Source organism: Emydura macquarii, unplaced genomic scaffold (genome assembly GCF_026122565.2).
Source record: "Emydura macquarii macquarii isolate MOO-44397 ecotype Brisbane River unplaced genomic scaffold, CSIRO-AGI_Emac_v2 contig_1027, whole genome shotgun sequence".
In the NCBI taxonomy this organism is placed as follows: domain Eukaryota; kingdom Metazoa; phylum Chordata; order Testudines; family Chelidae; genus Emydura; species Emydura macquarii.
Genome location: NW_027131164.1, coordinates 17,531,372 through 17,548,621, shown reverse-complemented (window position 1 = coordinate 17,548,621; position 17,250 = coordinate 17,531,372). Strand labels below are relative to the sequence as shown.

General features: G+C 42.3%; 1 protein-coding gene across 2 annotated transcripts in view; it reads right to left on the bottom strand.

Annotated features, from left to right (window-relative positions):
* EIPR1 (EARP complex and GARP complex interacting protein 1) overlaps positions 1 to 17,250 on the bottom strand; it is a 155,536-nt gene that overhangs the window by 48,506 nt on the left and 89,780 nt on the right. For both annotated transcript variants that reach the window (XM_067544832.1, XM_067544833.1), the window contains exon 5: positions 6,308 to 6,407. In XM_067544832.1, the coding sequence (XP_067400933.1) occupies positions 6,308 to 6,407 (100 nt within the window). The remainder of the gene's footprint in view (positions 1 to 6,307; positions 6,408 to 17,250) is intronic.

Below are 17,250 nucleotides of genomic sequence, written 5' to 3'. Positions count from 1 at the left end.
TTCGTATGTACTTGATAGTCATATAAATATCCAAGACCTTTTTGAATCTTGATAAATTCTTGGCCTCAATTTCCTGTGGCAATGAGTTCCAAAGTTTAAATACAGATTGTGTGAAAAACCTTGAATTTTCTATCTTTTAATTTAATTGAATGTCCCCTTGCTCTTGTTTTATGAGACAGAGAGAACTGAAGGCTAAAGCATAGTCCATTTTGGTTTGCCCAGAGCCCAATCAAGCTGTAATGAAACCCTTGGTTCAAGCTGTCTGTCTGTCTGTCTCTTTCCTTCTGACATCCTTCCTCAGACTGCTGGTGAGAGTCATGACTCCTTCCAGCAGCCAACTATTGTTCTTCACACCTCTCACCTTCCCAGTCCTTTGTTTTCTAGCTGGGAAATGATGCTCGGTCTCCATACTGAGAGGTGGGGAGATTCAAATCCCTCTGAGTTGTTGACTATGAGGTGTCCAGTGTCTGGGTGATTGGATTTGTCATTGTTTTCTCCAATGCTCCATTGATATAAAGGTGTTCCACCTCTATGTCTCTTAGATCTGGTCTACACTAGAGAGTTTTGTAGACAAAAGTCAGTTTCTGTCGACAAAGCAGTGCTGGTGTACACACTACAATCACCTTCCCGCCAACAAAACTGCCCTGTTTTTTCAACAAAATAAAACCACTTTGACAAAAGGCGTAGGGCTTTTGTCGCATACTTAAGGCGACGCAGTGTCAGTGTAGACACTGAGTCCCTTTAGCAGTGGAGGGGCTGTCATACTTGTCAATTTCACCCTCTGCTGGAGTGGTGAAATTGAAGAGAAAGCTGGGGCGGCTGGTTCCTACTCCTGGCTGGAAGCCAGGCGATAAGCCCTGGATACTGCAAGCCCGGGATAGCTGGAGCCCGGCTCCCAGATGCGAGCTGGGACGTGGATGGAACACAGGCTGCTGCAGCCCGGCTTTTGGCTGTGAGCCAGGATGTGGTTTGCTGGAGCCCAGCTCCTGGCTGGGACTGGGGAAGTGGGGAGGGGACCCCACAGGGAGCCTGGAAGCCTATGGGGATGGGGCTTTCAGCTTCCCACACTGCCCACGAAGTCAATGGAAGTGCTTCTGGTGAGGTAGCACTCCACCGACCCATGGAGAGCAGTGTGGACATCAGCCACCGCTGTAATTATAGCGGTGGCTGTACGTCGACATATCTGATATCGACATATTTTTTAGTGTCAAGAAGGTCTCAGCCTGCTCTGAAAGCAAACATTCCTTTTCTACCCACTGGGTAACAATGCAGCATATATTGGAAACTGAGGCATAAACAGGACTCAAAAATATTACAGAATATTGCCACTTTGTCACAGCCCCACACACTTGGAAGGCACTTCCCACAAACACCCTCAAAGCTACCACATTACCACTTTCAAATCCCTCCTCAAAATTCTCCTTTGATGTGATGCCTAAAAAAACCCTTGACAATGAATAGACTGCTGGTATGCAGAGACCACTTTCTTTCATGCTAGCCACTACTGTTTACTTGTATTCCCCTGCGGGTTAGTCTGTATCCATCTGTTGTCTCTTGTCTTATACCAAGATTGTAAGACCCTAGGGGCAGGGACCATCTTTTCTGTGTTTATACAGAGCCTAGCATGACGGGATCCTTGTCCATGAGTAGGGCTGCTATGTGCTATAGTAATACAGACAAATAGCAGCAGCAGCAGCACTGACACATTGAAATAGTGACTTGTGATACTGCTATGCTAGTAGATAACCTGTAAAAATCTCTCTCCACACCCCACCTCCCTTTGGGCTTCAGGAGATACATGCATAATTGTTTAAATCAATAACTTCAAGATTTAACCTCTCTTACCCAGTCCATAGAGTCAGCTTTTGTTCCACTGATCTTTGATTTAATTGGATTTTCTTTAACTTGTCTAATGACCATTGCTTTAACATCATTTTGACATTAGACTCATTGGGATAACCATGACAGGCAATTCAAGCAGACAAAAAATAGAATAAATAAATAAATAACAAAGGCATAACTGTTGGTAAGAGAGAAGGGGGACAAAAAGTTACCTAAACCTGGAACATTCATATCCAGAGAGGGGCCAGAGTGCCTGTTTCCACAAGCTGCAGCCAGAAAGGGAAGGGAAAGAGTGGTGACTGAGAGGAGCAACAGGAAAAGAAGACTGAAGGTTCCATAAGCATAGGATTATCACATTTAATTCATAGTTACACTATAATAGTCTCTCAGGCCTGGTCTACACTGGCGACGGAGGTCAACGTAAAATCACTTACATCGATCTCCGAACACCTGGGTCTACATTGGCACTACAGTTAAGTTGACTTAAGTCGCGGCAAAAGTTGACTTAATAAAACCACCTCTGCAAGTGGCGTAGCGCTTAATTCGAATTTATTGGTTCAATTTAGTGTCAGTGTAGACACAACTTCACTTAAATCGACTTTACTGGCCTCCGGGAGGTATCCCACAATGCCCCCTTGTAACCACTCTGGACATTCGCGCTGTGCTGTACTGTGGTCACGCTACCAGGAAATGTCACCTCCCCTCAAGCCCCGGAAAGATTTGAACTTTTCATTTCCTGTGCTGCCAGCGTGGAGAGAGCTTTGTCGCTGTACTCCTCATTGCTACTGCAAAGCCCAAACACGCTCCAGCATGGAGTTGACCAGAGGTCTTAGATCTCATCGGGCTGTGGGGCGAGGAGTCCGTTCTGGCTCAGCTCAGAGCCAGCATCAGGAATTTGGACATTTATGGGAAGATATCCCAGAGCATGCTGGAGAAGGGACACAAGAGGGACGCGCAGCAGTGCCGCGTGAAGATCAAGGAGCTGCGTCAGTCATATCAGAAAGCCAGGGAAGCTAACAGCTGTTTGTGCTCTTCGCCCAAAACATGCTGCTTCTACGATGAGGTGAATGCAATTCTCAGTGGCGATCCCACCACGGTGCCGCCCCGCAGCATTGATCCCTCCGCTAGATCACAGTCCATGGACAATGATGATGACTCCATGGACAAGGAGGAGACGGCGGCTGAGGAGAGCAGGGTGCAGGAAAGCGGGGTGTCCGTTCTCCTTGAAAGTCAGGAACTATTCCTGACCCCAGAGCAGTCCAGCAGCACACAGGACAGCACTAATGGTCCCGGGGAAGGCACATCTGGTGAGGTTTTTTTCTTCTTAGCAGTTCTGTCCTTTTGCATTGGGGAGGAGGAAGGAGCAGGAAAGGGATTTCAGGCATTTATCGGATTTTACTGGGGGGTTACCCATGGAACAGATTATTTATGTGATCAGATATGCTCCGATAATCATCAATTGATATCACACAGAAACTTTCATGTAGGTAAATCGGTTATCCTTCGCAAAAAGTTTCTGGGCAGGACTGCATTGTTCCTCCCTCCACAGTAGAATACTTTGCCGTGCCACGCTGCAGTCAAGGGAGCAGGCATCATGGCAGAACACAGCATAGCGTCGTAAGGTCCAGACTCGTACCCCGCTGCATGCAGCAAATCTTACTTTTCCTCACGCGTTACACTCAGGAGACTAATATCGTTCATGGTCACCTAGGGAAGACGGTGCATGTTTAAAATACCAGAGCTATACAGCAAATGCCCTGTACCTTTGTATTCCCCATTGTACTGCCCCACCAAGTCACTTTGATTACTTTTATTTGGTTTAAGCAGAGACTATATACCCGTCCACCCCCCCATGTTATCCACAAATCCCCTGGCTTACCATCTCTTTAAGGGCACAGCGAGCCAACCCTTCTGGGATGTTAGGAATGGAATGAGGGTCTGTGTTTGCCCTGTGCACTGCATGGGGAGTATTGTCTACGTTGTTGCAGTTGTATCATTTTCTTCAGTCTGCTAACAATAGCTACCTTGTTACTTTCTTTTCATTCTGTAGATACCTCGCCTTGGCCCAACCCTCAAGAAATGCTGCAGAAAGACTATCGCAGATGAGAAAGAGGAAAAAAAAAACCCAAGAGATGACATGTTTGGCGAGCTCATGAACGCCTCTGTGGCCGCAGAGACAGAGCTTTTAGCGTGGCGGCTGACCTTGTCCCAGAATATGGACATGGATAGGAAGAGTCACAGAGAAATGCAGGAGCATGATTGCAGTACCATGCAGGAGATGCTGCGAATCATGTGCGACCAGGCAGACATGCTCCAGCAGCTTGTGGAGCTTCAGGAGGAGCAGAGACAGGACAGAGTCCTGCTGCAGCCCCTCCATAATGCTTCTCCACCTAGGGCTGTGCTGCCCTGCCCCTCCCCAGCCCCCAAGAGATCTCGGAGGAGAATGGCCAGGCTGCAGTACCTGCTCGCCTCAATCCCGGAGGCGGCGAGCAGAAAACAGTGGCGGCCCTGCTGACAGCTGGCCAGCAAGCAACCACACTATCCCTTGAGACTGTGAATGAACACTTCTCCCCTTCCCCCATGACTTGAACGTTCATAAATAAAAGTTTGCATCATTTCAACACGTTTCTTTATTGAATCATATCTTGTCCTGGAGGGATTTGGAGGGTACAGATATCGATTTGTGGGGGGTTGTTTAGCAAAGCCAAACAACATACAGGAACAGAAATCAGTCCTGCATTTCATTGCAGAACCTGGTTTTCGAAGATTACAAAGTGCTCTGCGGTTAGCTCTCAGCATACTGCTGGCATCTGGCTGCTCATAACTGGCAGCCAGTCTTTCTGCCTCCACAGCCCAACCCTGGGGGAACTTCTCACCCTTCGCTTAACACACATTATGAAAAACACAGCACGCAGATATCACCGAAGGGAGGTTCTTCTCACTCATGTCCAGCCTAGTGAGGAGACTCCTCCATCTTCCCTTTAAATGCCCAAAGGCACATTCTAGAACCATTCTGCAAGTGCTTAACCTGTTATTAAAACACTCCTTGTCACTGTCAAGGTGCCCAGTGTACGGCTTCATTAGCCAAGGGAGAAAGGGGTAAGCAGGATCCCCCATGATCACTATAGGCATTTCCACACCCCCGATGTGAATTTTTTGGTTGGGGAAAAAAGTGCCCACCTGCATATTAGAGAAAAGCCCCGAATTACGAAATATGCACGTGTCATGTACCTTCCCAGATGACCCCGGTGATCCACACAGCCCATGGAAAAGTACCCCTTGTGGTTTATGTACTCGGTTGCTAGGTGGACAGGCGCTAAGATAGGGATGTGCGTCCCATCAATGGCCCCCCCACAGTTTGGGAACCCCATCGTGTCAAACCCGTCCACTATGTCCTGCACATTTCCCAAAGTCACTATCCTTCGTAGCAGAAGTGTATTGATGGCCCTGCATACTTGAATCACGGTGGTGTCCAGTGTAGATTTACCGACTCCGAATTGATTCCCAACCAAGAGGTAACAGTCGGGGTTGCCAGCTTCCACAGAGCTATGGTGACTCTCTTCTCCACCGTCAGAGATTGTCTCAAGCGAGTATTCATGCGCTTCCAGGGACAGGGCCAGCTCCGAGCACAGTTCGAAGAAAGTTGCCTTTCACATACAAAAGTTTTGCAGCCACTGGTCATCATCCCACAGCTGCATAACGATGCAGTCCCACCAGTCTATGCTTGTTTCCCAGGACCAGAACCAGTGCTCCACAGACTGCAGATGATGCGTTACAGCCTGCAGCAACCTGGAATTGTTCTGCTCAATGGCTTGTAGTAGGGCAGCCTCGGTGGCATCGCTGTTGCCTGTGCTTCGGCTTCTTGCTCTACTTCGAAAATACTCGATGATAAGCCGTGATGTATTTGTGACACTCACAATAATAGTGCAGAGTTGAGCTGGCTCCATGTCTCCGCAGCAACGGTGAGCATGCGGAGTAAAAAAAAAGGCACGAAAATAGTTTTCCTGTTTGTTTCGGGGAAGAAGGAAGGGGGAACCACCGCAGCTAGTTGCACTGTGGGATAGCAACCCATAGTGCACTGCTTTTTTTGAAAGCTGAAATAAGCGTGGTGAGGGTGGATGCACGAAACCTGCACAAACAGCATGGTGTGTACATGCTGCTGCGACTTCTAAAAATCGACGGATGAAAGTCGACTAAGTAAGTCGACTTCATTCGGCACTGTAGACATACACTCAAAAAACAAGTTTTAGCTCCTATTCTAAGGATGTTAGAAGAAAGCTATTATGCTAATTTTAATGAAATTAGGTGAAAATTTAACTTTTAAAAGTCAATAGTAATATAATGTATTTGAGAATCCTTATAAAATATCTAGTTAGATGATAATCAGTCAAACCGAAACAACTAATTTGACACTTGCTATATACCATACTCAGTCACATCATAATTTACAAGTAATTTTTCTTACCACAGCGTTGCTTGAGCTTTCTTGCAAATCCCACAATAATAAGTGATTATCAGCCAGTGAAATGAGCTTTTTGCCATCTCCCATTGGCTCCCATGTAACACTGAAAAACAAACATAACATGAATAAAACACATGAAAAACCACAAAACAATGAAATCTTGCACGAGTAGGCCATTTTTATTCTGTCCTCAAATCTGTCCTCAAAACACACTGGTGTAACGTCAATCATTTTCTACAGAAATTGGCCCTTTGTGTCTGAAGAGCAGAATTTGACCATGCTTGTCAATATGTAGTTAGTTACATACAAAAAAACAACATTAAAAGAATATTACAGTTGTAAAGATAAGTACTCAAAATTTAGGAAATGCCAGAGTTAAGGGTGCCTGTACAACTTAATTTGGCCCCTGGTGCATGTGTGTTACGAAAGTCCTTAACATCACATATGAAGTCTATGGCAGAGGAAGGTGTTCAGCGTTCATGCAGACCCAAGGAGTGACAGAGGTCTGCTTCATTGAGTGTCTGAGTTCTAACTGATCAGTACTGCTAAACATGAGCAACATAACTGGTACTAACTAGCTCTTCCCAGATCCTCTTATGGGTACACTTCCCCACATCCTGCTTCCCCTGGCAATTAACAATCAGCATTAACATACTACAGAATTTCAAAAACTTATAACCAAACTACTAATTAAACTGACAATGTGTCTCAGAGTGCACTGTACTGTTGGGTAGACCTGTGGGTCTCACTTTACACACCAGCACCATTGTATTCAGGCATCAGAAAGTCCATTAGCTCTGGTTGTGCCATGTTCTGGGGCTCAGACTTCTCAATCTGCTGTGGTAGTTGCCTGTCTAAGACCTCCTCTAGCAAGATGGCCAACTCAGGGCCACTTGGTTCCAACTGGTTCTTGACAGAGCCTTCTAAAGGTACAGTTCCTCACAGAACATAACCTAATTCTCCTGGATCCCAGTCTGTCTAATTACAAGACAACTTCTTTTCTCTACTTGCAATCCCCTGCCTCAATTACTGTCCATTCTGTGCACTGGACAAGGCAAAGGCCATACAAAACAAATAGAACGTCATTATGTAATTAAACACTGAATCATAATGCACATGCATGAAGGGTTCAAATTACAGAATAACTTTAATTGTGTCATATCCTAACAGGAGCACTTTTGGAAAGCAACGAGACTAAATGGATGGGATTTGCTTGATTAGTTACTTGAGTTCTGTTCCCAGCTATTATAGAAGTGACTGTGTGTAATCTCTGAGTTACTTTACCAACAAAGATATGGAAGCAATGTAGACACAAGGGCAGTGGGGGAGCATTTTTTAAATGGGTGAATGATATTTGCCTGCCTCCTATAGTAGGAATGTAAGGACAGGATCATTTTGGGCTATGAAGGACACAAAATTAACACCAGATAATGGATGAGCTGAAACAACAACTTATGGTCTCCTCCTGTCTCCTCACCCACTGCACCTTCCCCTAGGTGGGGAGAAAATGGTGGTAAAAACTGGCTACTGCTTCTGTATTCCTCCTACCATAGAGCTGTAACTCTGCACCTACTATGTAGGAGGCTCAATAGTATATGGTAACATGCTCAGTGAAGTTCATTTGTAGTGAATGCCAGGATACTGGAGCATGCTCAGTATGTTTGGCATATTATGAATTTTAGCAGCAAACCTCTAGCAGGTTCTACTGAGCACATGGAGCTCAAGTTCTTAACATAGAACCCTAAGACTTTTCCCCCTACCAGACACTGCCAAAACTACCTACTCTTTCCTTAACCTTATTCTCAGGAATGATTGAAATGTTTGCACTGAAACTTCAGAAAGATTCAGCCTGAATCAGAGAGCAAGTTCAGAGAATTTCAACCCAAACAGTTATAGTTTGGCAAAATTATAAGCAACTGAAAACAAGTCTTTATAATGGAAAACATTAAACAGCCTAAACAATAGACATCGCTATCAACTCTGTCTACAATAATTAGAAGTAGCTAACTGGTTTTAAAACTGTCACTTGGTATCTACAGAGAGACAACATGGGTCAGGTAATATCTTTTATTGGACCAACTTCTGTTGGGTGAAACAGATATGCTTTCAAGCTATACAGAGCTCTTCTCCCAGTGTCTCTACTATCCTAGAACCAACATGGCTACAACAACAAACTTAGTATCTATATTTCATAATGGACACCTTATTCCATGTAGTTCTGTTCCAGAAGACATCTATTGATTCTTTGAAAAGGTTAAAAGAACTTTATAAACACAAGGAAAAGGATAAAATATTAATGCATTATAATTGATATCTGATTAAACTCATTTCTGACTTTCCACATCCAAAATGAAACAAAAAGGACGGATGACTATTCTGATATTTTGTGAATGGACTGGATCATCGAACAGTGAAAGTGTTTCTCACACCAAAAGACAGGGAGCACACAAAAAACATCAGTGATTTTTTTTTTAATTTAATTTCAATTTTTTTTAATTTAATTTTTTAATTACTAAGGAAGACAGCAATGGATATTTTGGCCTATTTTATTAGACAAATTTGATTACTGAAATTTAGTTGTGCCAATTACTTCTGTAGTGATTATTTGGCAATAGAGATAAAAACTAATTTTCTAAAAGCCATTCGTTACAGATGCTGATGTGTTTGCCCCTCACTTGAACTAATCACTGGACATTCAATTGTAAGGAGTAGATTGGAAGCACTTTCTATGATATTTTCAAAGACAAGAAGAAATTTCACATCTTTGACTGTCACTGAGCTTCAAGATAAAGAATTTTATAACTGAAAAGTGTGCTAATTAGAGCCAATTATAACCCAACTGACATACCCCAGAATGAAAAGGCCTAGGAGCATTCACTCTGTCCTTGCAAGATGCCCATTTTGCTTCTATTTAATTTCTCTCATATGGGAGTTCATTGTTTTATGGATGTGGCTGTAGCGATCATTCAGATTTTATGATCAAAATGAAGGTTACCCAAATCACTCTTTGTAACAGGATTTCACTTTAAATGGAAACAACTTTTCCATAGTCATAACTCACGTGTTAAGAGTAATGGGAAAACACCAGGCTTTGAAAAATTCACTCAAACCTCTTGCCACTGGTGAGTGAGTGGCTTTGCTTTCAAAGTAAAAGGGCTTAAGCCACCAATTTCTGCAGGATTTATGTTTTATTTTTTAAGTTTCTAGTTATTATGTATGTGATGATAATCTTCTAAAGGTGAACAGAATGGAAACCAATGCAGTGTTGCCTTCTTGGGTCTGCAAATAGATGCAGTCTTATAGCTGATGCTTACAACTTTTCTGAAACCGAGAAGATGCTACTTAGGCCTTGTCTGAGGCCTGATCTACACAACAGAGTTAGGTCAACATAAAGCAACTCTGTAAGTGTCTATACTAAAATGCGGCTCCCACTGATGTAAGTCGCTCACTACATCGACTTAACTCCACCTGTGCAAGAGGCATACGGCTTAGATCGATGTAGTTAGGGCGACACAGCGTTTGTGTATGTAGACACTGTGTTATTTACATCACCTGTTGGCTGTCAGCCCTGTGCAGGGCTCACAGCTGGAGCCTCCCCTCCACCCAGGCTGTCAGCCCTGGGTTGGGGGACGGGGGCTCCCACTGTGAGTGCCCCACAATGCCCCACACACAGTTAAGTCGGTGGAAGTGTTCCTGATGAGGACATGCATCGCCAACAGAAGAAGCATGGTGTGGATGTGAAACACCTCTTTAATTACCGTGTTGGCTTTACATTGTCTTAAATCTACTTGATTTTGTAGTGAGGACATGCCCTAAAACAAGGGTTTTAAACCAGATCAAAACAAGTTAATTCAGTTTGAAAATGCCTGTGTACATACAACACAATCCATCACCATGTACTAATTCCGCATTATCAAGAACTCTGGAGTCCTCTTGGAAAGTGGTCTAGGTTTGCTTTGAATTGTTCATGTGATCACAGTTGTTGCACACCACTTTTTGCATGTTTCCAAAGATTATCTCACAGTGTCACGTGGGTTGACCATTAATGACATGTCCATTTACCTGTATTCTTCCCATGCTCTGGTGTCAAATTCCCAGGACTTCCCCCCTCCGCCCCAAAGGCTGACATAAAGCCAGCTTTTACCATTTGCTCCCGGATCCCTGTGGATCATTCTTGCAATACAACTGTTATAGTATTCCAGAAGCCCTATCTCATGCCTCACACAGATCCTTGGAGCTATGCTGATACCCTAGATCTTATTATTATCTGGGGAGAAGTGTTGGTTCAGGAAACTCTTGAGGCCAGCCACTGGAATAAAGACCTTTTAGTGTATGTTGCTCAACAGATGTCCATGAGGGGTCACAGCCAAGATGCCAACCAGTACCAGATACAAAACAAGAGAAAGTACATTTAAACATTTAAAAAAGTAGACAATCTACCAGTCCATTTTTTGATGAAGTGGACAAGATTCAACACACTTATAGTACACCCATTCCTGACTCCATTCAATGCCTTCTGCACCCCACCACCGAGTTTAATCAGCAGACCCATCAGAGGATGAGCAGGAGTTTGCTGGGGAAGAGTTGTCCCCTAAGAGCCAAGATCTTTTTGTGAGCCAGGTGTGACATCCTCTGGAGTGCAATCTGGACTGTGGAACCACTGTGACCCTTTTAACTCTCCTGCCCAGGCTGTCTCCTACATTGCTAAGCTAATGAACAGCAAATCTCTCCAGGCTCTATTCATTAAGCCATCAGCACGCAGAGGCACACCCAGCAAAGCACATGAAGGCTCTCACAGCCACTCGTAAACTGTATACGGGGAGAAACTCACCATTTCCCCCAGCCTTGCACCCTAGAAATGCGTGTCTTACACTGCTCAAGATCCCCTTCATCAGAATAAACTCATTAGTTAGTTCATCATACATCAAAGAGTAAGACTATGCACAGCCCTGAGTAGATTTTCCAAACACTTCAGCCAAAAACAAACTGGTTTAGATAAAACATTAAAATAAGTTTATTAACTACAGAAAAGATAGATTTTACATTATTAAAAACAGTATAGGCATAGAAATTCAGAATTGGTTACAAAAAGGAAAAAAGATAAAATCACAGTCTAATCCTAAACTTTATTAAGCTAAAACAAATTTGAAGCAATAAGGTTTCTCTTACCAAAAGCCTACAGCAGTCTGTGTTAACTGGAAAGCTTTTCCAGTTAGGATCACTCCCCCAGTTTAAATTTTCTTGGTCTTCCAAACATTCTCCTTGCCTTCAGCGTAGGTGGGGAAGGAGAGGTGAGATGGTGATGTCACTGTCCCTTATTTTATATTCTGCTCCAGGTACTGGAAAAATCTTTGTTGTGTCATAGGGGTTAGGCAGCCCCATGATGTACGGGCTTGAGCAACTGTTTTTCACATGAATTGCAAATCCTTTCTCACACCTTTTGTCTACATGAGGCATGGAGGGCCCTTTGTGTTTACAGTTTCTTTGTCATCTCTGAGGGGCTAGTCTATGGGTGTTTCCCAGACTCACATATGTTTCAGTGACAAACAAAGCAAAATCTCATAGCTTCATATACAAGGATGACACACAAATTTCAATACGACTTTTCCAATGATACTGCACGAGGCATACTTTGCACAAGATTTATCATAGTTCTGTAAAAGTGGTGACCATAATCCTGTAGACTGTCACATAAGGACCCTGATGTTGGCCAGCTGAAAGACCAGAGTGAGTCCTGCTCTGTTGCAGCAGGCTGAGATTCCTGCCCTGCATTGTTTGAGCCTGAGTCCCAGGCCCAGAAACACAGACCAGAACCAAAGAGGGAGATCCCCTGGAAGGAACTTCAGCATATAAGTACCTATCTTCATAATTTATTTATTATGATTGGCTACACTAATGTTCTGGATTTGGTTCCAGGTACCCCATAGCCCCAGCCATTTTAGGCAGATGTGAGCTAGGAGTATTTCCAAGTATCAAGCCCCCATTTCCCTTGACCCATGCGGCCTGTTCAGCACCCCTGTATACTTCCAAAATGGTGGCTGCTCTGCCTAGCAATCAGCCTCTGTGACATGCTAAATTCATGATTGATCAACTGTTTTTGGGGCCATAGTATGGAGGGCACATCGTTTCTCTTTCCCTCATCAGTCCTGAGCGCGAAACTCACCATGTCCCCACATTTCCCATCTCAAACGGACAGCCGCCAATGGCTCCCCCACTACCTGTGCCCACAATAGATTTGAACAACATGCATTCATCTGTGCAAAATTCATCAGTTTATGGAGACAGTGGGGATAGACAGGAAAACAAGTTTGGTTAGAGTTCATAATTTACATGCGGTATACATGGATACTGTGTTGCTGGTATAAGCACTAAGAATACTATTCCCACTGAGGTACAAATGAAACACATTCTAACCATAACCTCTGACACCACAAGAATAACTGCAAAATCTGAATGGGAACATAATTCCAACCCACCCCTACCCCGCAACCTCCCAAGCAGCGTAACAGCACGCACACACAGACAGAAATCCCAACACCCGCAGCTCCTTCCTCACATGCAGACCACTTATCTCTGAGGTTCTCCCAAGATTGGGAAGACTTGGGAAGATAAATTAACATATACATATTGAAAAACTCTATCATGGTCTGGCTAGAATATGAACAATAAGCAACTGATCTTTTTCCCCTTACTCCCATAGCCACAGTACCTGCAACGGCTAGACCATCAAGGACAGGGCTTCTATGTACTGCTGAGAGGCTTAAGCAACCTGACGGGGAGAAAAAGGAAGATTCAGGATGAGATATTTGCAGAATTCGTAGCAGACTTCCAGAGGAAAACCAGACTGGCTGACAGGAGGAGGTAGTACATGAGGACCCAAGGAGAGAAAGAAATGCAGCTCTCTCAGAAGATTGTGGCAGTAGCCAGGAACAGCATTGCCATGGTCAAAGAGAGGATGGAAAAGGAGAGGAAAATGCTAAGGCAACTCATGGAAGCTATACTGAGCCAGAATGCTGTCCTCCAAACCACGCTCCTGGCTAGGCAAGCAGACCTTTGGGTTGGAGACATGGGATTTTTATTTTTTTTTTTAATTTGAAACCTTTTTTTTTCCCCACAGTTCACAATGAAATAATCCCAAAATGCACACTGCTCAGCAGCAAAATGAAAGACCACAGATATCCGGAGAACAGTACACCCTCAGTTTGCAGCAAACTGGTGCTGTTGTGTGTTCACACAATGCAAATTGAAAACAGAACAGGCAGTCTGTGTGCATGCTATTTGTGCAAGTTGCCTAAATTGTAGAAAAAAACCCTTTGGATTAAACTTTCCCGTGTAGACACATCTTAGATTTCACAGCTGCTATTCAGAAATCAAAAGTCAACTTCATTCTGCTGCTGCTTAGGAAAGTATAAGTAGCAGCCAAGTGATTCAAGCTGTTGCCCTTTGCCTTTGATAGTGACCACCCAAATCCTGATCCTTCATATTGGCCTCTCGCTAGTAGGCTTCTGTTAAGATCTCAAGGCCTGAACAGAAAGTATTAGAATCAAAATAGCACTTGAATGATTTCTGACTGACTATCTATAGGACAGTTTACCCATGCAGATACTTTGAGAACTAAATCAAGAAAGTGATGTTTTGAAGAAATAGGAATGCTGGGATTTTGGGGAAAAAATTGACAAAGAGCTTTATTTTCTCAGATATTAAAAGAGAAAGCATGCAATCCAAATTTATTAACTAGAAGACACTTTTCTCCCCAAGGGCAAAATAAATAAAACTCAAAACATTAACTCAAATTAATCCAAAAGAAAATTTAATTATCTGGGGTTTATGGGGTATATTAATTTACTCAGATCTTATAAGTAAACAATTTAAAGATCTTCATGTATAAACTAAAGAAGAATAAAGCAAAATGCAACACTTTTGTAGAACTGAAACAAAGTTAAAACCAACAATATTGCTTTGGATTAAATAAACTCTTATCAATTTTTTAACCATCATTATAGAAATCATACACACCACCTACTTTTCTTTTTATTAAGGGAAATATACAAACTCTGGTCGATTGCAACTAATGAAGGAAAAATATTTTGATTGACTGAAAAATCCAGCACACCACAGGTGGTTGGGGAGGAATTACCAAAAACGAATTTTGAAGAACATATAGTGTTTCAGAGGAAAGCTCTATCTGTCATAATATACTTTATTAAAAGAACATACTTCAGCTCAGAAACATGGCCCAATAGTCAAACAAAATGGTTTAAACAAACAGAAGTACAGTTTGAAGATCTAGATTAGAATCAAAAGTCACTTTGACATTTTTTTCTTTTTCAGGACTATCCAGATAAAAGCTAGAGAGAAGTGAATAATTCATTTCATATATTTGTATCCCGCTGATATTTTACTATCAAGTAACGACTAGGTTTTATTGCTATTAATGATGAACAGGACATCTGTTATAATGGAAAAGACCAAGATAAAACATACATATTTGTGAAGTTCCTTAATAAAAATGAAAGTCGTATGATTTTTTTTTTTTTTTTTAAGTTAGGGCTTGCCCCAAAAGTACTTGGAGAAAATCTACACTCCCTTTTCTGTTGCACAGCATGCTGTGAGCTAGCTGTCTGGCTGCTGCCCACCATCAAATGGTATCTGCTTTTCCACATTGTTTCTATGTGGTTTGGGAACCACAAGATGAACAGTGTTATGATCATATAAAATATTGTTATGAAAGAGTAAGGAATGGCTTGCTCATGAAGGGTCACTGAGATAGTCAAGGAGAGAGAAACTCCATAGAAAGAGTGGATGCAATGCAGATAACCACACAGATACGTTAGTGGATGTTGTTAGATTAATAGTCTAGGCTCACCTCTAGAGGCCAGCTTCTCCGATCGGGAGCTAACAGGGTTTTCAACATCCCAATGCAGGGATTAGAGACTGAAACAAAACTTTTGCCTATTCAGTCCATCTCTTCAACACAGGAGTCCCTAGGGGTCACTGCAGAAAAGCAAAGGCAAAAGTATAGCTGCTTCTTGGGACAGAGGCTGGAATAGCTCATTGGTATTTCTGTCTGTGCACAGTTTGTTTCTGCCATTATTAAACAGGAATGTTACACATTTTTTAAAAATCTTTATCATCAACTTTTCACCCAAACAGAATCCACTTTGCAAGGCCCAAATTTTGGCTTCTATTGGCCAAAGCAGCAGCAATACTACTAAATCCATATGTTTCCAAGACACCGTGCTACAAAATTTGTATGCTACTCAAAGCAACAAATACTCTACCCTCAACATACAATAGCTCTTTGGAAGACAAACAAACATCACAATCAGAGAACACAGGAAAATATTCCTATTTTACTCTCTTATGGGGATAGCTGCCTAAAGATATGGCCTCATACTCCCCATAAATTTTAATGACTGTCCCAGTGACAAGTTGAAAAGTGCCCCTACACATGCAAAGAGCTGTTCAAAATTCAGAACATGACGACATTTCACTGACATTTTTAATTTAAATTTCAAATTTTGATGGAAAAAAATTAAAACAAACAAGTTTTCAAGAAACTAATTTCCTTCTGTTTTTGAACCATCTCAATAAACAACATGGTGATAAAAACATCTGAGTCCTGTTTTCACTACAGCACCATCGGCAAAGAGGTTTATTGAGGAAAAACTACTGCCACCTTGCATGCTGAAGAAAATGCCACAAACTCTAATTCCTTCCTACTCCCGCTTTCTACGTTATGTCTTACAAGTTAAGATGCAGGAGGCAAGTAAATGCACAAAAACCGTACTGAGGCCCCAGTTCAGCAAGGTACTTCAACATGTGCCTAACTTTAAGCACATGAAGTCAATGAGATACTCACGTGTTCAAAGTTAGGTATATGCTTAAGAACCTTGCTGAATCAGCCCTCAGGTGTGGAATAAATTCAGGTGTCTTAAAATACACAATATTTTTGCTGTATACTTGCTGTAGCATCAGACTTCACCTTCACTGAAGTTTTTCAGTGTTTGAAGAGAAAGTCCAGTATCCCTTGATTAGTCAAAAACTGACAGATCTTAATAAATTAGACATATGATACATTTTTTTCTCCTTCACTAGCCAGCTAATACATCATTGTGGGGTTAGGGTTTTTTTGTTTTGTTTTGTTTTTCTCTCACACTATCGAAATATTTGATTATATTTGGTAGCATAACACTAAGTACAATTTTGTACACACACTCTATACCATCTACTTATCACTAGTGAAAAAGTCTGAGGACATTCATGAGAATCCTACCTGAAAATCAAGAGGAGACAAGAACTTTTTACACTTTTTCCTGCCATTTGCAGATATTTTTCAGAAGATGACCCCATATAAAGGAAGATGATAGAAATGGAAAAAAATATAGAAATGTTTAAAAAAGATAGACAAGTGATACAATATTATATTAAAAGAAGGGAAGAAGAGATGTCAAGAGAGTAAAACCCTGTTGTGATGCTGTCTGGCATGAGTGACCAGTTATAATATTTTATAGGATATGTCATACAAGGTACTGATGGAAAAGTCATGATTCGCTAAGATTGATAAGCATATTTATATATGAATCACTTTTGTATTATAAGTTCTAAATATGTATGGTATATTTGTATTTCAAACTTGTGCTGTGTTTCTGGATGACACTCCCCAGACAGGATGGTAGCAGCACTCAGCCTGCTTAATGGCCCATCAAGGGATCTGAAATGTATAATGAATACAGTGAAAGATTCATGAATCCAGGGACTACACCTTATGAGTCACCAGGACATGTAGGAACATGCCTATGGACAGGGGACTCTGAGGCTTTTCTGTGCCGTGTGATGTGTTTGGGACAAAGGAAGTACAAGCTTCATGGCAGAAACATTAAAATGCAGATGCACCATCTCCATCTTGTCTTCATTCCTGCTTCCTACCTCTGAAGAAACTGAAG